The following is a 27,168-nucleotide window of genomic DNA, read 5'->3' as shown; positions in this document are numbered from 1 at the left end:
TATTTTTGAAATTTACTCCCAAATAATTGAAGTATTTTTAAACATTCCTGAGCCTATAGTTTGCAAAGTAAAACATCTCCAGATCACATGGGCCAAGCACAATTATCTAGTCCAGTAGTTCTCCAACATTAACGTGCATCAGAATCACCTGGACGGTTTGTCCAAACAGGCTACTGGGCTCTGCCTCCTTAGTTTCTGGTTTAGCGAAGAATGAAATGAAGCCCCAGATTCGGCATTTCTGATAAGTTCCCAGGAGCTGCTGCTGCTGCTGCTCCTCTAGGAACCACGCTTTGAGAACCACTACTCTTCTGAAAGCCTGCCCTGGTGGCTCAGCGACTAAGTGCTCGGCTGCTAACCAAAAGGTCCGCGGTTTGAACCTACCAGCTGCTTCATGGGAGAAAGATGTGACAGTCTGCTCCCCTAAAGATTTAGGCCTTGGAAACCCTACAGGGCAGTTCTGCTCTGTCCTAGAGGGTTGCTATGAGTTGGGATCAACTTGATGGCGGTGGGTTTTTGGAATCACCTGAAACATCTTTCTGCTCTGGTTTTATCCATCAGCATGGTTCCATCCTCTTTCTGGCTTCTTGAAGTTTTTCAGTCTTTTTGGATATCTTTCTATTGCCCACCCCAGCCTCCTCAGGTATTCAGAATTTATTGTGAATTCAGTGGGATTTTGCAAAGGAGGAAAGGTGAAAACCTGGGCTTAGCAAACTCATCACAAAGTCGTTTTTAGGATAAAAAATGATTATGAAAAACACTTTTCTTCAAAAATTGAGCGAAAGGTTCTTTAGGCTCTATAATAAATTGAACAAATTAATAATGGAGAACAGTTAGAGATAGGTTGGGGTAAGAAATTCAAGTTATATTCAGTTGTGTTTTTAAAAAGAATGATGTACAAGGAAAGGAAAATAGTCTATCCTCTAGGGAACTCATGAATCACATGATAAGAGCATTTGTTATCAATTTGTGGTTGATAGATACCAATAAGGGTGTAGAGAAAATTCTGGAGAAGATGTAAACTAAACCGAAACCAAAACCAAGCCCAAACCCTTTGCCTTTGGGTCAATTTCGACTCTAGTGACCCTATAGGACAGAGTAGAACTGCCCGTAGCGTTTCCAAGGAGTGCCTGCTGGATTCGAACTGGCGACCTTTTGGTTAGCAGCCATAGCTCTTAACCACTATGCCACCAGGGTTTCCAGATGTAAACTAGAGCCATCGAAATTGTTATAGAAACTGTAGTTGGCTCTATCACGAAAGATTAATGCACTTTGGTGTTCTTGATTTTCTGTAAGCATGTATTATACTGTACCAGGTTTAAAATCAATAGATATATAAGCTTATGATTGATGGCAATTCTCTTTTTTTTTTTGTCCCTGAACTTGATGAATGAATTTGATCAGTGAAACAACTACCACATGGGTATATTTTTACTCTACCTCTCTCATGTAATACTAGTAAATTTAATTATTCAAGTGTAAAGTATTTTGGGAATGATTTTGGATTGGATAAATGTTTTCAGAGTAAACCGTTTACAATCTTCTGAGCTTTATTATTAACAACACATCTAATGAAACCTTGGTTGAAAATCATTGAGCTCCAATTCTACCGAGTACTTCATTGTCTTGGTCTAGTTTGCTGAGGGTTTGTGAAAAGGAGAAGGAGCAGTCATTGACTGCATCCTATAGAGATGATATTTTGCTTGGACCTAGGAAATAACTTCTTTTTTTTTAGTAATTGAGAAAACAGTGAAATGAATAATTGGGAAAGTGTGTAGACGGATTGATATCTACCCATAATGCTTTATAATTATCCTGATCCAGTAGTGGGCAACTGAACCCTATTACTCTCTTCCTGTTTTACGAAGTCCTGATTTTCCTTTACTCGTCTTCAGAAGGTATCCTGAAAATCATGCTCGAGATTTGCTACCCACGATTTTTTCCCTTTGCACAGAGAATGCTGATTTTGAAAGTTTATCTATGTATACGTATCATCTTCTCCTTTGTTTTTCATGTCAGTCCATGTACAGAGGATCACCGGTTAGTACAAATTTTAGAATATTTAACTCCAGATTTTTATAGGTAAAAGAGAACCTAAGTTTCATGCTATTTGGTAACAAACTTCAAAGTAAGTGCATCTTCCTAAACTGCTCCTCACGGTTTCTTTTAAGTTCCAGTCAACTTCTGAATGTACAGAATAACCTTTTCTTTATTTTTCCGCCTGGCATTTTGTTAGTAATTCTTTGCATGATATCATAGTTTTTAAACTTGAAACAAAGGAAGTGCTCGAAATTCATTTTATATTTTTGTTGTTGTGTAACTAATGGATACCCCTGAAATTTTCACTGCAACTGTGTGCTTGTTGGTTTTTATGCTCACCATGCTTACTCTTGTGTACCACTGCACAGGCATGACCAAATCTTACTCATGTCTAATAAAGTCCTAATTAGTGCATAAATAAATGAGTCGTAATCTTCTGACACATTACTAGTACAGTTTTTCTTTTTAAACAGATTAAATTAGTCAACATTAACTCCACTGATATAGCTGATGGCCGACCCTCCATAATTCTTGGATTGATATGGACCATTATTCTCTATTTCCAGGTATGGTATTAGAGTTCCTTTTCTCGTTGATAGCATGTCATGCAGGAGGGAGGGGTAGACATTTTAAGAATGCCCTTATTTGCCAAACCTTCAGTGCTGAGACTCAGTTTAGCAGAAATATGGCCTTCATACATACCTTGCTTTTTTGGTAGAGGAAGAATTTTCTCTTCTCCCCATGTGAAAGTGTTGTACAGAGAAGCCCCCTTCACCAGAGAAAATCCAGCAGAGGTACACAAACTGCTAAGTAGGCAAGATGCAATGGAGCTGAAATACAGGTATAGAAAAGCTAAGGAGAATTAATTCTCTTTCTTCTCTGCAAAGGGAGGCATTCTATGTTCCAGTAAAACCAGAAGGAGAGACGTTAACTTGCCATTTCATCCAGAATCGTTACCTAGAGAGAGCGTGTTTTAACTACTAGGTTTTATTTTATTAACTCATTCATGTATTTAACAAATATTTATCCCTGTATAAAAGGTGCAGTTCTAGATGCAAAGAAAACGCACACAGGAATAAGACACCACATGTGCCCTTGAAGAGCTTACGTTGTGGCAGGGTGTTAAGATACGTATAGATATAACCAAGTCATAAGCAGGCACTTAAAAATACCAATAGAAAGAGCTTATGTATATAATATGTATATATACACACATACATACTGTAATTTTCACAAATAATGTGCCCATATAAATAACGGGCTCACACATATAATGCACATTGCATGCCTAGAAAAATAATGCATGAGGGAATTGCTTGGTTGGCAAAAAACACATAACCTGTGCATTATTTGCATAAAAATATGGTACATAGAGAGAAAGATCACCTAAAACAGTGCCGATTAGGAAACGCTTCATGGAGGAGGGAACTGTCACGCGTGGTTAGGGTTTTTACAAGAAAGAGAAAGTGGCAGCAGCAGTTGTGCAGGTGAGGGTATCCCCGAACACAGGTAAGTGGGGAGGAAGGCTGCGGTGTCTGCGTGGAAATGAAAGCAGTTTGTGTGGCTGAGACAGAGGATGAACGATAAAGGTGGGGAAGATGGCTTCCTGTTGACTGTGGGGGGTCTTTAATGTAAAATACGAAGTTTAACTATGAATTGCCTCTCATGTTTTATATTATATCCCTGTATATTTTGGGCAAGAATCTCCAAAGAAGGAGTATAATATGATGACCTGCTACACATATTTGTAGACACATATTCCCCAGTGTAACCAGACAGCATTCTGTACATCACGTAATAGTATTAAAACCAAAAAAAGTAAACCCGTTGCGGCCGAGTAGATTCCAACTCATATTGACTCATATTGACCCTATAGAACAGAGTAAAACTGCCCCATAGGGTTTCCAAGGAGCGACTGGTGGGTTCAAACTGCTGATCTTTTGGTTAGCAGCCAAGCTCTTAATCACTACACTACCAGGGCTCTGTAATAGTATTGCAAATGTTTAATTACTGATAGTGCAACGGTTAAGTGCTTGGCTGCTAACCAAATGGTTGGTGGTTTGAACCCACGCAGCTGCTCCATGGGAGAAAGACCTGCCAATTTGCTCTTGTAAAGATTACAGCCAGAAAACCCTATAGAGCAGTTGTAACCTGTCACATGAGGTCACTATGAGTCTGAATGGACTCAATGGCACGTAACAAATAACAACCAAAAAAAGTACAATATTTTCAATGGATTGCACAGTGTGTCAGATGGAGACTCAGTAACAACAGCGTTGAATTGATCTTCAGGTACCCTGGGTTCTTGCGTTAGCCGTGTTTTCAGATAAATAACTTTTCTGAGCTTTAATTTATTCACTTGTACAAGGTTCATGCATTTGAGGGTAGTTAAATTATGTGATGGCTGAGGACTGGCCCCTTCAACTCAGGAAATTTTGATTACGTGATAATTCAATAGTTCAAATTACTAACTGCACAATTAAGTGGACATTATCAGGATTTTCTGTGTGGTTGTAGAGTTAAAGTAAATCATTTTTTGTTGGAAAATTTTAAGCCTGGAAAAGAAAAATGTCTGAGGAAAGAAGAAAAAAGATAATTCTTCTTTCTTTCCTGATGGTTAACTGCACACAGATTGAAGAGCTGACCAGCAACCTCCCGCAGCTGGAGTCTTTGTCCAGTAGCACGTCCTCTGTGGATAGCACCCTCAGCGCAGAGACCGCCAGCCCTCCCAGTAAACGGAAGGTGGCCACCAAGGTCCAGGGAAACGCTAAGAAGGCTTTACTAAACTGGGTTCAGTACACAGTAACCAAGTAAGTCCTGAGTTTAAGTTCAAAATTCTTAAGTAATTTTGGTTACCAGCTTAATTCCTGATTGTGCCTCGGAGTGACTGAAACTTGAAGAGACAATGGAATGAATGATCTTGCTTTAGCTCTTGTTTCACTCTTTCTTTAAACTAAAATATAAACACAAATCACCACTAATACATTAGGAAAATGCTGTAATAAAATCAACTAACTCCCTTCTTCATTCCTCATTCATGTTGTGATTGGGCCTGATGCATTAAATTGATCAATCCCTACACTTTGATTAGTTGCTTGAGGGCTAGTTCTATTTAGGTCCTGGGTTAGAGTTTTTGCTCCTATTAAATAGTCTTTTCAGAAATAAATTAGAGGTTCAAACATGCATATTTCTTCAAAAGACTTTGGGTTCTATTTAGTAATAATGTGAGCTAAAACTCACATTCTAAGATAATTATTTTGGTCTTATTTTCTGAAGCTTTTCTAGTAATTTTCTTTTTTAATTTTCTGTCTTTGGTTACACCTTTTATCTGGCATATAGGTTTGCTATGAGTCAGAATTGACTCGATGGCAATGGATTTGGTTTTTGGTTTGTCTGGCATATAGATTCCTTTGTCAGCTCCAGCTTTATGGGCCGAAAATTTGCTTCTAGTTTTCAGTTTCCTACCAAGCTTAATGCAATTACATGCTTATACATTTGTGGTATAATGCTGGAGAAAAAATTGCTACTCGAAACAAATATCTTCTCCTAGCAATTTTAATGGACTTGTCAATTGAGCATACTGATATTTTTTGCTCAGTGGTAAGGCCACTTCACATAGAAAAAAAAAAGCTGTGTTTATTATTTGTTTTTCCTGAATGACATGAAAAATTGACTCACTTCCTGCCTTGTTTTGCCTGCCTAGAACTGAATCTGATTCTCTACTTTTGGAAAACAGTTGTAAACATGTACTTATCATTATAAAATATTGAGGTACCAAAAATAGGGTGTTCTATTTTTAAAGCAGTTGAAGAGCAAAAATAAGGCGAGAAAAAGATAAACATAGAGAAGAAGCAATTAGTGTTACTAATATATATGCAAGTTTTATTTAGCTGGTAAGTGTGTAGGTGGTTTTCTAATTTGGGGTGTATTTTTATGATTCGAGGTGCCAGGAATATTTTTAAAAGCAAAGCTTTGTAGCTTTTTAGAATCTATAGTGGGCATCAAGTAAAAAGCCCTGCCCACATTGCTGGTACATTGTTTGCATCCCATTTACAGGAGGCATTACTAATCCCTACTGGAGCTGAAATGGGCAGGGAGAGGAAAAGGGTTTGGTAGGAGGGACTGGTGACCACATGGTATGACCTGTGTCATGATGCTGTTGCAATCAAACTTTGTGGAAATGTTGATGTGATGGATATTCCTTTGTCCACTGCTTCACACAGCATTACATTCACCAATACTGAAATGGTTTCTATTTAGTATTCTGCTGAAAGCAGTGGTGGTTCAGTGGTAGATGTCTCGCCTTCCCTGCAGGAGACCCAGGTTCGATTCCTAGCTGATGTACTTCAAGTGCAGACACCACCTGTCTGTCAGTAGAGACTTACATGGTGCTGTGATGCTGAACAGATTTCAGCAGGGCTTCCAGACTAAGATGGACTAGGAAGGCCTAGCGATCTACTTTTGAAAAGTAGTCAATGATAACCATGTTGTTTTCAACAGTCTGATCTGCATCTGATCATGGGGAAGGTGCAGTACTGGGCAGCTTTTATTTTCGTTGTGCATGGGGTCACTGAGTTAAGGGCCAACCTGATGGCAGCTAACAACAACAAGACAGTACCTCGAGATAAATTCTGATTTAATGCTCTTGTTCTCTTGTATTTAGTTTCTCTACCTGTGGTGTACTGGGTTTCAGAGATGGGCAGGGACCTTACTGTGACAGCTCCAAGTCATTCATTCTTACAACCTCCATGCTTGTAGCATCATTTTGGGTTGTATTTTCCTTATCTATGTAAATGTCCAGATTTATGGATCCAAAGGTTTCTCTATTCATGAACACATCAATGAGATCCATTTATTTTAGAGTTATAAAAGTTGTAGAGGTTTGAGGAAATGACTTTTCTGCTCTGGAAATTCTGTAATGAACACATGATTCCATTTTGGTGCCAAATTGTTGATAATTCTTCTCAAAGATGCTAAATATACTATCTAAGTATGTACTTTGCAAACAACTTCTTATTTGACATGGCTAAGTCCTCGGAAGCTTCAGAAGCTGAAATTTGCTGAGATAAAATTTAAAGACATTTGTCAATTTATTATATTATTCAGTACAGGTAGTCCCCGACTTACAACAGGGTTCTGTTCTGATGACTGTGTTGTAAGATGGTGCTGGCATAAGTCAAATACCTCATTTTTTTAAATTATTTTTAATTATTATTGTCTTTTATTATTGATATCTTCATAAATCCAATATTTGTCTTTGGGGGTTGGAAACATTACATACAGACTTACAGATATATTTTAATACATCAATACATACATAAAAAATACACAAATCATAAAAATTTACTCCAGTGATGAAGAAGAGTTGGACGACGTTGGTGCTTTATAAGTTGCGGTAGTAACTCCACTTGTGGAAGGTACCAGATCACGTGGGTTATCCCTGGAGATAAGATAATTCGATTATCCACCATCAGAAAATCAGAGTTTTCTGTATAGTTCTTTTCCTTTTTTCTTCATATATTTCACAGTAACATGTCACTGCTTCCCAATTCTGCCTTATAGACTTTAGCAAAGCAATCAGTGTTTGTGTCCATGTTTTCAAGTAACTGAAGCCCCCGATTTAGTTTAGAAAACACTCCTTTCACCCACCACTGGTCTGTCAGTTTGTCGTATTGTGGTGGCTTGCTTTTTGCTCTGATGCTGGAAGCTATGCCACTGGTATTTCAAATACCAGCAGGGGTACCTGTAGTGGACAGGTTTCAGTGGAGCTCCCAGATTAAGACAGACTAGGAAGAAGGATCTGGTGATCTACTTCTAAAAAAATTGTCCAGTAAAAACCTTATGAATAACATAGGAACATTGTCTGATATAGTGCCAGAAGATGAGCCCCTCAGGTCGGAAGGCACACAAGATAGGACTGGGGAAGATCTTTCTCCTCAAAGTAGAGTCAACCTTGACATAGATGGAGTGAATTTTTTGGGACCTTCATTTGCTGATGCGACATGACTCAAAATGAGAAGAAACACCTGCAAACACCCGTTAGTAGTCAGAACGTGGAATGTACAAAGTTTGAACCTAGGAAAATTGGAAGTTGTCAAAAATGAAATAGACTGCATAAAGATTGAAATGGGCAGTTATTGACCATTTTGAATCAGACAGGTAAATGGTCTACTATGCCAGGAATAACAGATTGAAGAGGAACGGCATCACGTTTATTGTAAAAAAGAACATTTCAAGATCTACCCTAAAGTACAGCACTGTCAGGGATAGGATAATATCCATAGCCTACAAAGAAGACTAAGGTGCGCCTGACCCAAGCCATGGTATTTTCAATCGCATCATATGCATGTGAAAGCTGAACAATGAATGAGGAAGACCGAAGAGGAGTTGATGCCTTTGAATCGTGGTGTTGGCAAAGAATATTGAATATACCATGGACTGCCAAAAGAACGAACAAAGCTGTCTTAGAAGAAGTACAACCAGAATGCTCCTTAGAAGCAAGGATGGCGAGACTGCGTCTTACATACTTTGGACATGTTGTCAGGAGGGATGAGTCCCTGGAGAAGGACATCATGCTTGGCAGAGCACAGGGTCAGCAGAAAAGAGGAATACCCTCAAGGAGGTAGATTGACACAGTGTCTGCAACAATGAGCTTAAGCATATCAACGATTGTAAGGATGGCTCAGGACCAGGCAGTGTTTCGTTCTGTTGTGCATAGGGTCGCTATGAGTCTGAACCAACTTGACGGCACCTAACAACAACAACAAAGAAGACTGGTTAATATGACTATTATTCAAATTTACTCAACAATCACTAATGTCAAAGATGAAGAAATTGAAGGTCTTTACCAACCTCTGCAGTCTGAAATTGGTCAAACGTGCAATCAAGATGCATTGATAATTACTGGTCATTGGAATGTGAAAGTTGGAAACAGAGATCAGTAGTTGAAAAACATGACCTTGATAATAGAAACCCATGCTGGAGATCATATGATAGAATTTTGCAAGACCAACGACCTATTCATTGGAAATACAGTTTTTCAACAACATAAACAGCAACTATACACGTGGGCCTCACCAGATGGAATATGCAGGAATGAAAGCAATTACATCTGTGGAAAGAGACAGTAGAGAAACTCAGTATCATCAGTCAGAACAAGGCCAGGGGCCTACTCTGGAACAGACTATCAATTGCTCATATACAAGATCAAGTTGAAGCTGAAGGAAATTAAAACAAGTCCGTGAGAGCCAAAGTACAACCTTGAATATAACCCACCTGAATTTAGGGACCATCTCAAAAATAGATTTGACATATTGAACATTGAAAACTGAGAACATTGAAAACAGAGAAGTTGTGGGATGACATCAAGGACATCATACATTAAGAAAGCAAAAGGTCATGAAAAAGACAGGAAAGAAAGAAAAGACCAAAATGGATGTCAGAAGAGACTCTGAAACTTGCTCTTGAATGTAAAGTAGCTAAAGCAAATGGAAGAAAGGATGAAGTAAAAGAGCTGAACAGAAAAGTCCAAGGGGCAGCTCGAGAAGACAAAGTATCATAATGAAATGTGCAAATACCTGGAGTTAGAAAACCAAAAGGCAAGAACATGCTCAGTATTTCTCAAGCTGAAAGAACCGAAGAAAAAATTCAAACCTTGAGCTGCAATACTGAAGGATTCTATGGGAAAAAATACTGAGTGATACAGGAAACAACAGAAGAAGATGGAGGGAATACACAGAGTCACTCTACCACAAAGAATTAGTAGATGTTCCACCATTTCAGGAGATAACATATGATCAAGAACTGCTGGGATTGAAGGAAGAAGTTCAAGCTGCACTGAAGGCATTGGCAAAAAACAAGCATGCAGGAATTGATAGAATACCAACTGAGATGTTTCAACAAACTGATGCAGCAGTGGTAGCCTTCACTAGTCTATGCCAAGAAATTTGGAAGACAGCTACCTGGCCAACTGACTGGAAGAGATCTATATTTGTGCCCATTCCATAGAAAGATGATCCAAAAGAATGTAGAAATTATCAAACAATATCATTAGTATCATACACAAGTAAAATTTTGCTGAAGATAATCGAAAAACGGTTGCAGCAGTACATCAAAAGGGAACTGCCAGAAGTTCAAGTGGGATTCAGAAGAGAAAGTAGAATGAGGGATATCACTGCTGATGTCAGATCGACCCTGGCTTAAAGCAGAGAATACCAGAAAGATGTTTACCTGAGTTTCATTGACTAAGGAAAGGCATTTTACTGTGTGGATCATAACAAATTACGGATAACATTGTGAAGAATGGGAATTCCAGAACGCTTAATTGTGCTCATAGACCAAGAGGCATTCATTTGAACAGAACAAAGGGTTACTGTATGCTAAGCAAATAATTCTAGAATCTGAACTATATGAAGAACACAGCATCAGGATTGATGGAAGGCTCATTAAGAACCTGCGATATGCAGATGGCACAACCTTGCTTGCTACAAGTTAAGAGGACTTGAAGCACTTACTGATGAAGATCAAAGACTATGTAATCTTCAGCACGGATTACACCTCAACATAAAGAAAACAAAAATCTTTACAACTGAACTGGTAAGCAACATCATTATAAATGGAGAAAATATTGAAGTTGTCAAGGATTTCATTTTACTTGTATCTATAATCGATGCCCACAGAAGCAGCAGTCAAGAAATCAAACGATGAATTGCATCGGACAAGCCTTCTGCAAAAGACCTTTTTAAAGAGTTAAAAAGCAAAGATGTCACTTGGAGGACTGAGGTGTGTATATGCTGTTTATCATGAGAAACTTGTTAGATACGTCTTTCAAGCAAACTATACAATGGTGAATTATTACCACTGTTGGTGTTTTTTAATTTTTCCTTTTTTATTTTACCAGACATTTTTTAAAACTGGTTTTTCTTTTAAAGAAATGTAAAAATGTGTTTTAAATTGAGTATCTAAATTACTGAAGAACCTAATATAGAAAGCTCTAATTGTGAAACTAGAATTTCCACATTGTATCTTCTTACCCAACAAACATTTGTTTTGCTTAGTATTTCTCAAAAATGGATTGAATGATGTCGCCTCAAAATGTGTGTCAACTTGACTAGGCCATGATTCCCAGTATTATGTGGTTATCCTTCATTTTGTGATCTGATGCAATTTTTCTAGGTATTAGAAATCCTCATCTCTGCCTGTAGTTAATGAGGCAAGATTAGGTTATGTTAAAGAGAATTAGGGTAGGATGCTACACCCTTACTCAGGTCACAGCCTGGATCAGACATAAGGAGATTTTCCCTGGGGTGTTGCCTGTATCACCTTTTATCTTACAAGAGATAAAAGGAGAGAGAAGTGAGCTGAGAGGGACCTCATGCCACCAAGAAAGAACTGCTAGGAGACAAGCATGTCCTTTGTGCCTGGGGTCCCTACACTGAGACGCTCCTAGACCGGGGGAAGATTGATGACAAAGGCCTTCCCCAGAACCGACAGAGAGAGAAAGCATTCTCCTGAAGCTGGCACCCTGAATTTGGACTTCTAGCCTCCTCGACTGTGAGAGAATAAATTTCCGTTTGTTAAATCCATCCTCTTGTGGTATTTCTGTTATAGCAGCACTAGATAACTAACACAAATAGTTAATGATGTGGGTAACTGCACATGATTTATTACTGAAGAGGAATGGATTTTGCATGGGGCCTTAGGAAAACACTATCTGTAATGTAACATTATCTTATTCTTTGTCATATTAAGGCAGGCTGGAATAGAAGTAAAAGACTTTGGACGGAGTTGGAGAAGTGGAGTTGCCTTTCATTCAGTTATCCATGCTATTCGACCAGAACTAGTGGACTTGGAGAAAGTGAAAGGAAGACCTAATAGGGAAAACCTGGAAGAGGCTTTCACTATTGCCGAAACGGAACTGGGGATCCCAAGACTACTAGATCCCGAAGGTATGTAGGGTGGTTGGGACACCTCAGCATGGTAGGTTTGTGTGTCTTAAACATGGAAGTTACACTCCAACAAGGCTGGCATTAATCCAAAAAGCACAAAATAATGAATGTTGGAGAGGCTGTGGAGAGACTGGAACACTTGTATACTTCTGGTGGGAATGTAAAATGGTACAACCACTTCGGAAATCGATTTGGCACTTCCTTAAAAAAAAAAAACTAGAAATAGAACTACCATACAATCCAGCAATCCCACTCCTTGGAATATATCCTAGAGAAATAAGAGCCTTTATCCGAACAGATATATGCACACCCATGTTCATTGCAGCACTGTTTACATAGCAAAAAGATAGAAGCAACCAAGGTGCCCATCAACAATGAATGGATAAATAAATTATGGTATATTCATGCAATGGAATACTACGCATTGATAAAGAGCAACGATGAACCTGGGAAACATTTCAGAACATATGTGGAGGACTCTGGAAGGCATTATGCTGAGTGAAATTAGTCAGTTGCAAAAGGGCAAATACTGTATGAGACCGCTATTATAAGAACCCGAGGAATAGTTTAAAAAGAGAAGAAAATATTCTTTGATGGTTACAAGAGGAGTATATACTACGTTAAATCATGTATTAAATGTAGCATTTTCGCCATGTTTGCATTTTATGAAACTTTTTCTCGTTCTTCACATGCTTCTTTATCAACGATCTTGTCATCTCTAAAGTCACCTTCCAGTCATCTGACAAATTCCAGAAGATATTATCTTTGTTTCCTTTCAAGTCATTTGAGTGCTGCACTTTTTAAATCCTACATGGATTAAAAAAAAAAAAAAAAAACTTTTTTTTTTTTTTAGTCCCTAGAAAGTATTTCTCAAATCACAATTAAACTTTATAAAAAGCATTAGGGCAATGCTATATTTTGATTTTGGTGTGTTTTCTTTTTTCTTTTTTTTTCGGTTGCTCTGTTGGTGCATATTTTCTATTTGTAATCTCTGAAATGAAATCTCTTTTCATATTACTTTAAAAAGAAAAACAAAAAGCAGTTGCTGTCGAGTTGATTCTGACTCATGGCAGCCCTATGTGTTTTCAAAAGCCATCTTTAAAAGATGTGTTTATAGTATTCAGCATTTTAATTTATGCAGCCTTACCTGCAGGAACAATTACTAAATCTATGGAACTGTATTTACCTGATTTTTACTGGGTTTATTAGGTAACATGTATAAGCTTCAAAACCACAATGATTGAGATCTTTTTAGGCTAATACATCCCTCTCAAATAGTACTCGATTTTTCAAAGTACAACAATTTAGAGAAAATGCCCCACAGTGGAGACACTATTTAAAGAATTTAATATAAGACTTCTCTCTATTTTCTAAGGCAAAATTTGGCAGGTGGGGGGAGGCTCTACTAAACTTGGCCATCTACACTATATGAGCTAGATGGTCTCTTCTCATCAAGCCCCAGACCTGTAAGCCTTTTTATACCACCCACGTACCCCAAATCTGAAATTTGCATATTATTTATATTTTATTAACTAGATGGAATGTCTGAATAACCATATAGTATCTTAGATTTCTGCTGAATGAATCTTGAGATTATTTAAATGAAGCATGTCCTACCTTCCTGAAAACTCGTTAAAATGTGTCCTCTGAGTTATAAAATTTCTACCACCTATCATTTACCCTAAATTGGCCTCCCCTCTGCCCAAAAAATATCTAAATAGCAATTCTATTTTTCTTCTGCATTGAGGATAGTATTTACTGATGTAATAGATTTCAAAGCTTGTATTATTCAAATCCAATCGATGATAATTAATTTATTGACATTTTGTTCTGTTTTTTCTCAGATGTCGATGTGGATAAACCAGATGAGAAGTCCATAATGACCTACGTAGCCCAGTTTCTGAAACATTACCCTGATGTCCACGATACTGGTATTGAGGGGCAAGAGAATGATGTAGGTATTTCTTTTTCTTCAAGTACTGAGAGTATACTCAGTGATAATGACTCAGGTTTTTAGGCATGCTGTTTTCCAAAAGATTAAATTGGAATGCCTTTTAATATGTGAGCTATTGAGTAAAGAATGGATATCACCAAATGAGGAGCAAATTAGAGGAAAAAGTTTCTCTGCGTTGTATGTTGGATATGTCAGAGAATAATAAATGCTAGATACATAATGCTGATGTTAAAATTGGGGGAAGATAGCAGTGTTGGGAAACTCCATTTTAGTAATTTGTGGGTGGAAGTAATTTTATATCCATCATATCACTTGCACATCTAGATATTGAGTCCTCTTGTTCTAATGAAATCTGATTTTGACTTTTAGATTTTATTATGTAAACTGCTACGCACAGCAAACGTATGGAAGTAAGGCACAATTTGTACAAGTTCTAATTATTCATTGAGATAATATGTTGTCAGCCTTTCAAAAGTTTAAATAAGTTTCACAGTTTTTTCATATGGTTCATTGTCAAAAATAAATTTAAAAAAAGGAAAAGAAATTGCCTGTACTTGACCTTCGAGAGATAGCCAATCCTAGAAAAAAAAAAAAAAAAACACTATAGATATGTTGATGTTAATTCCCAAGACTTTCCTATGCATCGGTAGTCACGTATAATATCTTAACAGAAATAGAATTATCTCATATATTCCATTTTTTAATTTTCTTTTACTATTAACATCATAAAGAACTTTTTCTGTGTCATTCTTGCCAGGTCATCATATAGATGTACTATAATTTTTTTTTTTTTTATCTAATATGCATTGTTCAAAAGTCCTGATTTTTTGCTATTAAAAATAATGCTTTTATGAACAATCTTAAAGTAAAGTGCTGTTTTAAGATTATCTCCTAGACATACAAGTCCTAGGCAAAGGGGCTTAAAGTTTTACAAGGCTTTCTAAAATGATTTTTCAAATTCCTCTGTAGAAATTTGTCCCATTTTACACTCTAGCCAATACACCAGGAAGCCCAGTTTCCTGGTCCTTAAAAACAGTGGAGATTACCATTCTTCTGATCTTTCTAAAGTAATGTTATATATTTTATATTATTATAGAAAGGCAGATTCAACATCGAATTTTAAATTAATTATAAGACAAAATGACATCAGAGAAAATAATAAATGGAATTTTTAAGATGTCTTTCCTAGTTGCCCAGGTCTCCACTTGGGTTTTCAGAGTAGTTTTAGATTACAATGAAGAGCAGAAAGAAAATTTAAAAAGAAAAAAAAGTTAAAATGTGATTTTCCAAATAGACTTGGCCATATGTCTAAGGAAGGGAAAGGTCATGGAGCATAATCAGAAGTTTTCGAATAGGAAAAGGCACTGCAATAAAGGTTAGAAATGAGTGAATTGATAAAAGAATTAAGGAAAACAAAGGTAACTGGTATTTCCTAGGTCTCTTCAATGAAGTTAATCTGGACTTCGATCGAACTATTAGTTTTCTTAAAAATTATAACTTCAGGAAACCATTTTTTTTCTTGCTAGTATTGGTCCACACCGTTGGCCTCCAGAGTAGCTTATCAATAGTAAGCAAAGTAAATATTTCTAAGTTGCACCAAAAAATGTAAAGCAAAGGCTGTATGTGCAAGTCCTAGTACACATTGGGGCATGCTCTTTGGAGTCATCTGGGGCTTCCTATGTAATTGGACATGGATGTTGGTGTGTGAATAAGAAACTCCGTGAGAAAGAATAATTGGCTTGCCTCACTTGGCATAGAGAAAAACAGAGTTTCATCTGGTTTTCATATCTAAAGTCCAATTAGATTTATTTCTGATCTGGTTTCTGAGTTTTTCATGTTCTGATTTCTCTGACATTAATCAATGCTCCAGGTGAATAAACTTTGTGACTGGAAACATGTGAAGAAATTAAAGGAGATACTTTAGTTAATGCTCATGAGCAGAAATGGAGTACACAAAAGCCCTATCAAAAAACAAAAACAAACTACTTGCCATCGAGTCAACTGCAACTCGTGGTGACCACATGTGTATTAATGAATAATTTAATCATCTAGAAAATAAATGATGATTATTTATCTTAAATTCCCTTTATCCATTCCCCCAAAAGAGGTTGCATGTGGTTTCTTTGGGGTCATTTCAAAGTTTAATTTTGAGGAAAGTGTATTGTAAACCTTTGCCTTTTAAAAAATGTGGCATTTGTAATATAGGACATACATTTCTAGAATTGAATATCTTGAGTATGGAAATATGGAACTGAGAATTTTATATATTTTTTATGATGTAGGGCTTACATTCATTTAATGCCGCTAAAGGAACAGCTAATTCTGTGATGAGGCCTTAAGATTTTATAAACTACATATATATTAGGGAAGCTGATGCCATCACCTCCAAATACTCAATTCCTATGTACTCGGGTCTTAAATAGCTTTCTTAATTCATTTTTTAAAATATGGCCTTACCATATCTACCAGGTTTCCAGTTTTTTTTTTTAAATATTTGATTTCTGTGTCCCCTCCATGAATTTGTTTACATTAAATATCTTTATGGATTCCATTTAAAATCTACTTTTCCTATTGGAAATAGGCATTGCCATGCCTTTCTTAAGTCAACCACTAAAACTGATAAAAAACACTTTTTCCCTAAAATTATTCCTTGGATAATTAGCTTAAATTATTAAAAAAAAAATAGATCTCTTGGCTTAACTGTCTCAACTGTTAAATTTTATTTATCTTCTCATCCATTCTTCCATTTTAACAAATATTACTGCCTGTCTTCAGAAACAGCACAGTTCCAATTGTTACAGGAACACTGAGATGTGTATGTCGAGTATATTTATAGGGAAACCATGAGCCCATCTACTTCTTTCTTCACATAGTTCTTCTAAAATGTTTTATGTTATTTCAAGATATGGCTATCAAAAATGTTTGTTGCTACACATGACTATTACAAATTAAAATAAAAGCTTGCCATTTGCCAGGTAAATACATTGCCTGATGGGAGCTCATCATTTTATATTTTCCAAAGTCATGAAAACATCTTCAATGAATTACACCCTTAAAAGGATTATTGCCTATTTCTTTATAAACAGATGCCCCTCCATTGGTTTTCTTCTTGTCTCCAATATGATTTTTGTTCTTGATTCATATTATTTTTTCTATATATTGTCTTTTCATATTGTTAGGAAATACTTCCAGGTTTTCCATCTTTTGCAAATTATATCCAAAATTTTAAGGTAAGATTTAAGTAATCTTGAAGTAGTGAGCGACCTCTTTCAAACATCCTGCATTCCATAGCTTATTAGCTGCTCTTTTGCATGTATTTGTCCTTATATATACATTTCTTTTTAATACCTCAGTTTTGTTACTTGCTTATCCTTTCTAATACAATAAATAACTCATGTGTGTGTTTTCAAAGGGTAGCTGCAGTCTAAGCCACTTGCATAGACTTTCCCACTAATCTTTGATTGTAAGATGGTATCAATTAATTTCTCTTTAATAACCCTAATAGCACTAATGAAAGAAAGAATGCACAATATCTGTGTTTTATGTCTTTAAATGTAATGCAGAAAATCAGAATAAAGTTATAAAGTTCATTTTTATATATTCAAATACTAAGCAAAAAATAATTAGAAAAGGTAAGTGTTCCATTGGCTTATAAGCCTGTACAGTTCTACTCGACTTGGTTATAAGCCTGTAAGGCACATCACATCTTTTCTGATCAATATTGGGTTACATAGTCTCATCCAGTTCATGACACATGGTAGATCCTCAAAAAAAAAAAAAAAATTGTGGAATGAATGATTATGAATTCTTCTTCTATCCAGGTTATGGAGTATGAATCCTACACTTCAGCTTTTCCATCCTTCTTTATTTTCCATTTAGGCCTGAGCATAAGGATCTAGCAACACAATAGATTTTATGTCAACATTGGAATGGAGAATTAGAAATAACTGATTTCATATCAAATGTTACATTAATTTTATATTGTGCTCCGAGAAGCATGAGTTTATGTATATAAATATGCCTGTGTGTATGCATGAATGGAAGAGCGAGAGAGAGGGAGAGAGAAAGAGAGAGAGAGAGTGAATGCTGACAGGCTAGCCACTTGGATTTTAGGTGATTGTAATTTTCTTTAGGCATATACACCAAAGAAACCAAACCCGGTGCTGTGGAGTCGATTCCGACTGATAGTGACCCTGTACCCCCATATACTTTGAATCCGTGTGGAAGTTACCAATTGGGAAAAAGGCCACTAGACTAATGGGTTTGGGGAGTCTAAATACTGTTTTGTGCTTCATTTGCCTCTTAAAAAGGATGATTTTGAGTGTATAAATAACTACCTCTTCACTTTTTAGTAATTTGCTTGACACTTTGAGATCACTAAAAAAAGTCATTTTCTAAGTGGATTCTAATGATAAAAGTTTTAAAAACGCGATCCTTTTCTCTCACATGACTTTGTGAAATTGTTTCACTTGGTGATTAAACAGCTCTTCTTAGGGACAGTCCCCTATGCTTTCAAAATGCAGGAAGGGTTGGGGATGCCAGAAGATGCTGACAAGCTTGTCCTTGGAGGACCACAGTGGGGTTCATGCTCACTGTGGATGTCCCCACTTAGTGGTGAGATTGACCTCAGTACCTTGGGGATGAATGACTGAGACCAAGAACATTCTGTTTCTTGTTTAACAGAGCGCAGTAGAATGGGTTACTAGTGATATTCTGGGCATAAAAATCAACCAACGATAACACGTGTGCCTTGATGACGTTTACATGCTCATTCAGAAGTGACATTGTGCAAAGAGCTGAAGCTCCAGTTCCATTTCTTTCTCTTATTAATTGTGTTACCAATTAGTCATTTATTCCATAATTATATATTGAATGATACTGGGCACCAGATGTTGTGTTAGGCAATGGGGATAAAAAGATAAGTAAAGCATTTGTAATTGGGAGGATGTGTAAGTGGACGAATACAGTATAGTGTGTATGAGTGAATGTTAACACTCAAGTTGTTACAGGATCATAGAGCCAAAAAACAAACAAAAAAGCCCACTGCCATCTAGTCAATTTCGACTCATAACGACCCTGCAGGACAGAGTAGAACTGCCCCATAAGGTTTCTAAAGCTGTAAATCTCTATGGAAGCAGACTGCCACATCCCAGGGAGCAGCTGGCGGGTTCGAACTGCCAACCTTTCGATTAGCAGCCAAGTGCTATAACCACTGTGATCATACAGCCCATCCCATTGCCATAGAGTTGATTCTGACTCACAGCGACCCTATAGGACAGGGTAGAACTGCCCCCACAGAGTTTCCAAGGAGCATCTGGTAGATTCAAACTGCCAGCCTTTGGGTTAGCAGCCGTGCACTTAACCACAACGCCACCAGGGTTTCCGATCATACAGCAGCGCTCTCAAAATGTGGTCCCAAGACCAGCTGCAATGGGTCACCTGGAAACTTAATAAAAATGCAAATTCTTGGGCTCCCTTCTAATCTGAACTTGAAAGTCCAGTCAGGGGCCATGCCCAAAAATCTGTTTTTACATGCCGTCCAGGTGATTCTAACGCACACTAAAGTTTGAGAGCCCCTGGCACAGAGGAGAGGTCCCTAAGCCAGACCTTTGGGTCAGAAGAATCTTCCTAGAGAAGGTCATGCCTGAGCTAAGCTCTGAAGAAGGCATTATCCTGGGGACAAGGGTAAGGTAGCTGTTCCAGGCAGAAGAGGGCCATTTTTGCAAGACCAGAAGGTGAGAAGGGGCTTGGATCATGACTGCTTTACATGCAGTTTCTGCGCTAGGCTTGCTACATAGATCATCTCTAGTTCTCACCAAAACCATGGAAAACCTGTATTATTATTCCTTGGTGATGGTATAACGATAGTTTTAAAACAATGTGCCCAAGAATAATACCTGGCTGAGTCATAAATTGGAACCAGTTTTGTCAGACTTGATAGACTGCTCTTTCGGCTCTGACACTTCACCTGTAAAGCAACAATCGTTTCACCTGTGTCATGGGCTGTGAGCATCAAATGAGATGCTGCAGTTGAATGCTATTTGTAAATGCCATAAAATCGTGGGGAATTGTATGTTTGTGATGACTTTGGCATTCTTAGGAGATAAGGAATCTTGGGAAAAACTCAGGATATTTTCGCTAAATCAGTGATAGAATGGCTCTTGGCATTATTTGTGAAAATGAATATGTAAATCCCAGTTTGTTTTTCATTTTTGAGCTGTGAGTTGAGGCCTGAATGCATTCGTTCAGCAGATAATTTGGTAAATCTCTTCTGTGTGCCATGTAGCCAGAATCTAAGGGTATATATTGAACATGCTAAATATGTTTTCTTCCACATGGAGCTTGTGTTATAATTCTGAATATTGTTTTTAAATAATAATATGCACAAGTAGTGCAATGTTATTGTGACTTTAACTCCCAAATTCAATAAAAATTAATCCCATCCAGAATAGTCCTCTGGGCTACCAATGGCCTTGGGTTAGCATCCATCCCTCACGCCTGTCTTTCTGCCTCCATCCCGGCTAGTGCCCTTTCTGAGTATTTTTGTACTGAGAGCATTACTCTTGAGCACATTTTCTTTATTAAATTAGTGTTTCTTGAGAAAAAAAAAAAAATGAGGTAAAGAATCCCGGTGTCCAGCAAGGTAATTAAGAGATTTTATTAGAATTAATTTTGCTTCTTATTCTCCAGGAGAGGAGAAGGGAGAGAACATTTTTCAGAGAGGAATGGGACTTACTAATCATGTCTATTCTAGGATCAGTTGGGTATTAAACAGCAATTAAATGAATGCATGGTTACTAATAAAAGTGTAATGTCTGTCGGCTTCCAGAGAGAAGACAGGCTAATTTTAAAGGAGATGAAAGTTTGGATAGAACAATTTGAAAGAGATTTGACAAGGGCACAGATGACAGAATCAAGTTTGCAGGATAAATATCAGGTAATGTATGCAAAAGAGAATTCGGTGTTTCCAAAGCTTACATGAGTAAGTTCCCTATATGCCCTTTAATATACATTTAATCTTTCAAATGGTATTAGTAAGTAAAGCCTTTAAAGAAATGATAAGCTTGCATGTAATTTAATAATTGTATGTCTGTCCAAGTGGGTAGTTTTAAATTGTACTGTGTCCTCAGTGTACACGGAGCTTTGAGATATCACCACTTTTCCAGAACTCCGTTTTGTAGGTGACCCAGAACACAGACAGCTAGTCACTGTTTTTGTAGACCTCGTGATTTTTGGAGATGTCACAAAACACAAAATTCTACAACAACAACAAAAATACTTAAAAGTCAAAATGAATAGTACTATAGAATAAACTGAATTTAGTAACAGATTACAACATGAATATTTATGTTATGATTCCATTCATGGGATCAATATTTAAAGCAACCTGCCAACATCGATACTCTTTTATCAAGTTGAGGTCAGGCTTATTGTTTTTCCTTCCCAGTTTCATGACGAATGTCCTTAATTGGATCTCCACTTCCAAGACACAAAAGTCCTCTAACAGGGTTTTCCCATTAAAAACTTGTGGTTTATTCTAGACAGCCCTGACCTTTTCCTCCTATTTTAAATATCACTGCATTTCAGTGGGAAATGTATGGTGTATTCTACTCTACATTATATTTCTATCCTTTTTGCTACCAAAAAAGGGCACAGTGATGTGAGAGATTCAACATGGCAGACAATAAAAGATTTAGCTGTGGCATTAAGTATGATTTTACATAAGTATTGCTATACAGTGTGCCTGAATATTTTGTTTATATATTATTATATCATATCATGTTTATTGAACTTGGCAAAGTGGTAAGTATTTGCTTGTATGTACATACCTTTTTGCTTTGAAAGTCAATGTAACTTTTTCCCCCATAATACAATTTTCTGGGATGAGCTCCACTAAAAATAATTAGATCAGTAAATTGAGAACAGAAATACCAGAACAGAGTAAATATACTACTTTTTTAGTCCACTGATAAATTTTAGTTTTTGCATGAATTATCAAAAAATAATTTCCAAGCTATAAAGTTATCCTTTGTATAGAAATTATTTTAAAAGAGGCAAACAATGGACTAGAAAAGTGCAAAGCAGAAACACTATAAAAAACACTCTTTAAAGCCAAAGATGATTACAAGTCTCTTAAAATAGGGTTAAACCAAACCAAATCAAACGCATTGCTCTTGCCTCATTCCGACTCAGAGCGACCCTAAACGGCGGAGCAGGCCTACTCCACAGGGTTTCCAAGGAGCGGCTGGTAGATTAGAACTGGCCACCTTTTGGTTAGCAGCCAAGCTCTTAGCCACTGTGCCACCAGGGCTCCAAAACAATATTAGTTGCCTTTGAGTTGATTCCTGCTCATGAGACAATCTAAAACTTAAAAACAAAATGTTTTCTTTTATCTCAGTATCTGTTATGTAATCGGCATTTTCTATATGTTTATACAATCAATAGTGTGTTTTCCAGTTTTTCCATGCATGGGACTCTGGAATAAATTTAAAGATTGATTTTACGTTTTGGCTTTTTTTTTTTTTAATTACATTATCTTGGAACGGAAGGTAAAGTTCTTGTGGTAAAATTTTTATTCACTTTCTCCCCCTAGTGTTCCTGATGTGAATTTACAGGCGTGTTTATTTCTATGGAAACCCCAAGGCTTCGTGGTTAGGAGCTGCGGCTGCTAACCGAAAGGTCCGCAGTTCAGATCCAGCAGGCGCTCCTTGGAAACTCTATGGGGCAGTTCTACTCTGTCCTATAGGGTCACTATGAGTCAGAATTGACTCGACAGCAACGGGTTTGGTTTGTTTTTTGGTTTGGTTTATTTCTATGAGGTTGCAATTCTTTTCGACGTGTCATCTACTAGATCCTTTAAGGCCATCCTCCTGCTCTTTAATGCAATTTCACATTTTAATGGCATTTTCCGTTCATACTTGGTTCTGGAGTCATATTTTAGGGTGTATTAATCTAGTCTATGGAACCTTGGTGGTTCAGTGATTAAGAGCTACGGCTGCTAACCAAAAGATCAGCAGTTCAAATCCGCCAGGCGCTCCTTGGAAACCCAATGGGGCAGTTCTACTCTGTCCTATAAGGTTCCTATGAGTCAGAGTGGACTTGCCGGCAACTGGTTTGGTTTGGTTTAATTTAGTGTATAATGTAGAACTTTAATTAAAATAACTACTTTTTTAGGTTAGTATTAGTGTGTGTATTCTCAGCTTATTTTAATCGTACCCTGACAAATGATATAGTATTAATATTTTAATGCCATATATTTAAAGCATAACAATTTACATAATGATTGTTATGTAAATCCAGCTTCCTGAACAAAGCTCTTTATACACGTTTGTACACAGATTTAGGTCTTTAATTCAGTACTATTTTGATGTATTCAATTTTCATTTATATATTATTTAGTATTTTGAAGTAAAGCAAATACCTGGATTATTAAGAGAGACTTATACTCCTGTTTAATGTCATTTCCTGGAAAACATGAGCTGGTGTATAGATTATTTAACTGAAAGTGAGAAAACCTACGATTTAGTCCTGCATCTAGTAGTTGCCCTTTTCAAGTCACCTCTGGGGGATTCAGTATTCTCACCTGGGATATAGTAGTAATAATAATAACTCATGTCTATGCTGTTGGGTTATAGAAAGAGCCAGAGGGGATACCGTGTGGAAAGTACCTAGCACAGGGCTAGGCTTAGGTGCATAGGCATGGCTCTGTGAATGACAGCAGCTATTCGTGACTGTCTTATTATTTTTATCAATAATGTATGCTGAACAAAACCTGTTGCCGTTGAGTCTATTCCAGCTTGTAGCGACCCTACAACACAGAATAGATCAGCCCCATAGAGTTTCTAAGGAGCACCTGGTGGATTCTAGCTGCCCATCTTTTGGTTAGCAGCCACAGCTCTTAGCCACTATGCCACCAGGGTTTCCAGTGTATATTGAGTGCTATCCAAATAGAAGAGGAGACCTGGTGGCACAGTGGAAAAGGGCTCAGCAGTTCGAATTCAACACCTGCTCCTTGGAAACACCATGGGGCAGTTCTGTTCTGTCGTATAGGGTTGCTATGAGTCGGAATCTTCTCAAAGGCCACGGGCAGGCTTGGCATCCACATAGAAAGGGTTATCACTTAGGAAGTGTGGTTTCCTTCGCTTTTGCTTTTTTTGACTCATTGCCATATGGTTGGTGTTTTTCCTATTGTAGTCATTTAAGCACTTCAGAGTTCAGTATGAAATAAAGAGGAAACAGATTGAACATTTAATACAGCCATTACATAGAGACGGCAAATTGTCACTTGACCAAGCATTGGTAAAACAAGCCTGGGATAGAGTGTCCTCCAGGGTAAGTACTGCCACTATTAATTTCATTAAGGCATAAGTAATTCAGTCAAAAATCTGTTCCATCGTCATAATGTACACAGTGATAGCGCAACACGTCCTATGGCCTCCACCTGAATTGAGGAGACTCAACTATGGGAGAACCCATACCTCCTTGTCAGGTTTTTCCTTAAATTAGTGGAAGTTCCTGGTTTAACCACACTTTTCTTGCTTGGCCTGCCCTATGGGTAATGTCACCATTGACTAGATGATAGGTTGAAATCCTATCTAGTTGCCTTCTCACTTTAAACAACTTAATTCCAGGTTGGTAGAAGAGGTGGCTCCTTTGTAAACGGTCTCCAAAAACCAAGGCTTAACAAGTACTCCATGTTCTGTAACTATGTCTCATGCGCCTAATAGATAATAACCTTCTGATATTTACAAACAATTTTATATTCTTTGATTTATCTGATCTTTCTCTAATGTTCAGAACCCACATCAGCTGGTATACAACTGCTGCATCCTTGAGTATGTTGGCAAACCGAACCCCTTTGTTTCAGCAGAAGCAAAACTGAAAATGCATGGGCACTTTGTGTCCCTCCCGTAGAAGAAAATTGCTTGAACTCCTAATACTATCCTTCTAGGGTTCTGGGTGTAGCTCAGATGGAATCCCCGGGGGTTGCAAAAGTTAACGCACTTTGCTGCTAATCAAAATGCTAGAGGTTAGAGCCTCTCCGGAAATGTCTTGGAAGAAAGGCCTGGTGATCTACTGAAAAATCAGCCATGGAAAGTCCTACGGAGCACAGCTCTGTTCTGACGCACCCAGCGTCACCGTGAGTCATAAGCTACTCCATGGCAACTAGTGGTAGAGCTGAGTTAGATTTTGAGTTTCCTTAAAATATGTTTGTAATTTTCTCAGCATCTCAAAGGCATTGAATTTAGAACATAGATGTTTCTTTTCCGGGCTTTTATTAAATTGGTCTAAAATCATTAACTTAAAGCCTCATTTAGGCTTTAATATAATTTGGAGGAATTTTAGGAATTGTTATGTATTTGAGATAATATATTTTTCTACTTTTTTGTTTCAGCTCTTTGATTGGCACATACAGCTTGATAAGTCTCTGCCTGCGCCTCTGGGCACCATAGGTGCCTGGCTGTACAGGGCCGAGGTGGCGCTGAGAGAGGAAATAACCATTCAGCAGGTCCACGAGGAAACGGCAAACACCATACAGCGGAAACTTGAGCAACACAAGGTAAAAATTCTGGTTGGAAGACTTCCCCGCCTAGCAGTCATTCTGTGGTCTGGAGCTGTGGTCTGCACCGGCTTCCCACAGACCCTGGCCTCCCAAAGGTCAATCTCCATGTGACTCGGAGACATCATACCTTCTGAAAAGTTCTTTAATTTGCATTTCCCTTTCATATGTATTTTTTAAATAGTAGTTCCAGTAGGTATATTTCCTGGGCTATTTTTCAATAGCTCTGACGTACTTTTTCATCTGAAGGTATCTTTGTTATTTCTGTTGTTATATGTTATTTTTTGAAGTACGTTGTGTTGTTAGGTGCTGTCGAGTTGGTTCTGACTCATAGCGACCATGTGTAGGACAGAAGGAAGCACTGCCCAGCCCTACATCATCCTCAGAATTGTTGTAATGCTTGAGCCCCTTACTGCAGCCACCGTATCATTCCATCTCGTTGAGGATCTTCCTCTTTTTTGCTGACCCTTTACCAAGCATGATGTCTTTCTCCAGGGACCGGTCCCTCCTGATTTCATGTCCAAAGTATATACATGAAACAAAGTCTCACCATCCTTGCTTGTAAGGAGCATTCTGGCTGTACCTCTTCCAAGACAGATTTGTTCATTCTTTTGGCAGTCCATAGTATATTCAATATTCTTCACCAACACCATGATTCAAAGGCATCAATTCTTCTTCTGTCTTCCTTATTCATTGTCTACCCTTTGCATGCATATGAGGCGATTGAAAACACCATGGCTTGGGCCAGGCGCACCTTAGTCTTCAAGGTGACATCTTTGCTTTTTAACACTTTGAGGTCTTTTGCAGCAGATTTACCCACTGTGATAGGTCAGTTTTTTTTGGGGGGGGGGGGTTTGTTTTTGGTTTATTTGTTTGTTTTTTGTCTTTTTTTAAAAATTGTTCTTTAGATGAAGGTTTACAGAGCAAATTAGTTTCTCATTGAACAGTGCACGTATTGTTTTGTGACATTGGTTGCCAACCCCACGATGTGTCAACACTCTCTCCATCTCGACTTTTGGTTCCCTGTTTCCATTTGTCCAGCTTTCCTGTCCTCTCCTGCCTTCTTGCCTTTGCCCTTGTGCTAGTGTCCTTATTTAGTCTTGTATACATGGTTGAGCTACGCATATCATTGTTTTATGAGCCTATCTAACCTTTGGCTGAAAGGCGAACCTGGGGAGTGACTTCAGTACTGAGTTCAGAGGTTGTCTGGGGGCCATACTCTCGGGGTGTCTCCAGCCTCTGTCAGACCAGTAAGTCTGGCCTTCTTTTTGTGAGTTACAATTTTGTTCTCATTTTTTCCAGCTCTGTCCATGACCCTCTATTGTGATACCTGTCAGAAGCAATGGTAGTCAGGCACCATCTATTTGTGCTGGACTCTAGCCTGTGGTAGTTGTGTTTGGATCGTTTGATTTCTTGACTACCATGGGCATTGATTGTGGATCCAAATAAAATGAAATCCTTGACAGCTTGATTATTTTCTGTTTATTATAATGTTGCTTGTTGGTCCAGTTGTGAGGATTTTTGTTTTCTTTATGTTGAGGTGTAATCCAAAGGCTATATAGTCTTTGATCTTCATCAGTAAATGCTTCAAGTCTTACTCACTTTCAAAAAGCAAGGTTATGTCCTCCAATCCTGACGCCACATTCTTCTTCATATAGTCCAGCCTCTCG

The 27,168-nt window shown here is 37.7% G+C and overlaps 1 protein-coding gene across 14 annotated transcripts in view; it reads left to right on the top strand.

Moving 5' to 3' along the window:
- Window positions 1–27,168, top strand: part of SYNE1 (spectrin repeat containing nuclear envelope protein 1) — a 558,323-nt gene that overhangs the window by 129,671 nt on the left and 401,484 nt on the right. For 13 of the 14 annotated variants that reach the window (XM_049903961.1, XM_049903931.1, XM_049903918.1 and 10 more), the window contains 8 exons: window positions 2,511–2,603; window positions 4,669–4,847; window positions 11,788–11,984; window positions 13,829–13,938; window positions 17,118–17,168; window positions 20,768–20,875; window positions 24,133–24,270; window positions 25,334–25,498. In XM_049903961.1, the coding sequence (XP_049759918.1) occupies window positions 2,511–2,603; window positions 4,669–4,847; window positions 11,788–11,984; window positions 13,829–13,938; window positions 17,118–17,168; window positions 20,768–20,875; window positions 24,133–24,270; window positions 25,334–25,498 (1,041 nt within the window). The remainder of the gene's footprint in view (window positions 1–2,510; window positions 2,604–4,668; window positions 4,848–11,787; window positions 11,985–13,828; window positions 13,939–17,117; window positions 17,169–20,767; window positions 20,876–24,132; window positions 24,271–25,333; window positions 25,499–27,168) is intronic. The other variant, XM_049903893.1, reaches the window with a different exon arrangement.

The sequence above is a fragment of the Elephas maximus genome, chromosome 1, assembly GCF_024166365.1.
Source record: "Elephas maximus indicus isolate mEleMax1 chromosome 1, mEleMax1 primary haplotype, whole genome shotgun sequence".
Classification (NCBI taxonomy): domain Eukaryota; kingdom Metazoa; phylum Chordata; class Mammalia; order Proboscidea; family Elephantidae; genus Elephas; species Elephas maximus.
The sequence above is the reverse complement of the archived record's forward strand: the minus strand, read 5'-3'. Positions and strand labels throughout refer to the sequence as shown.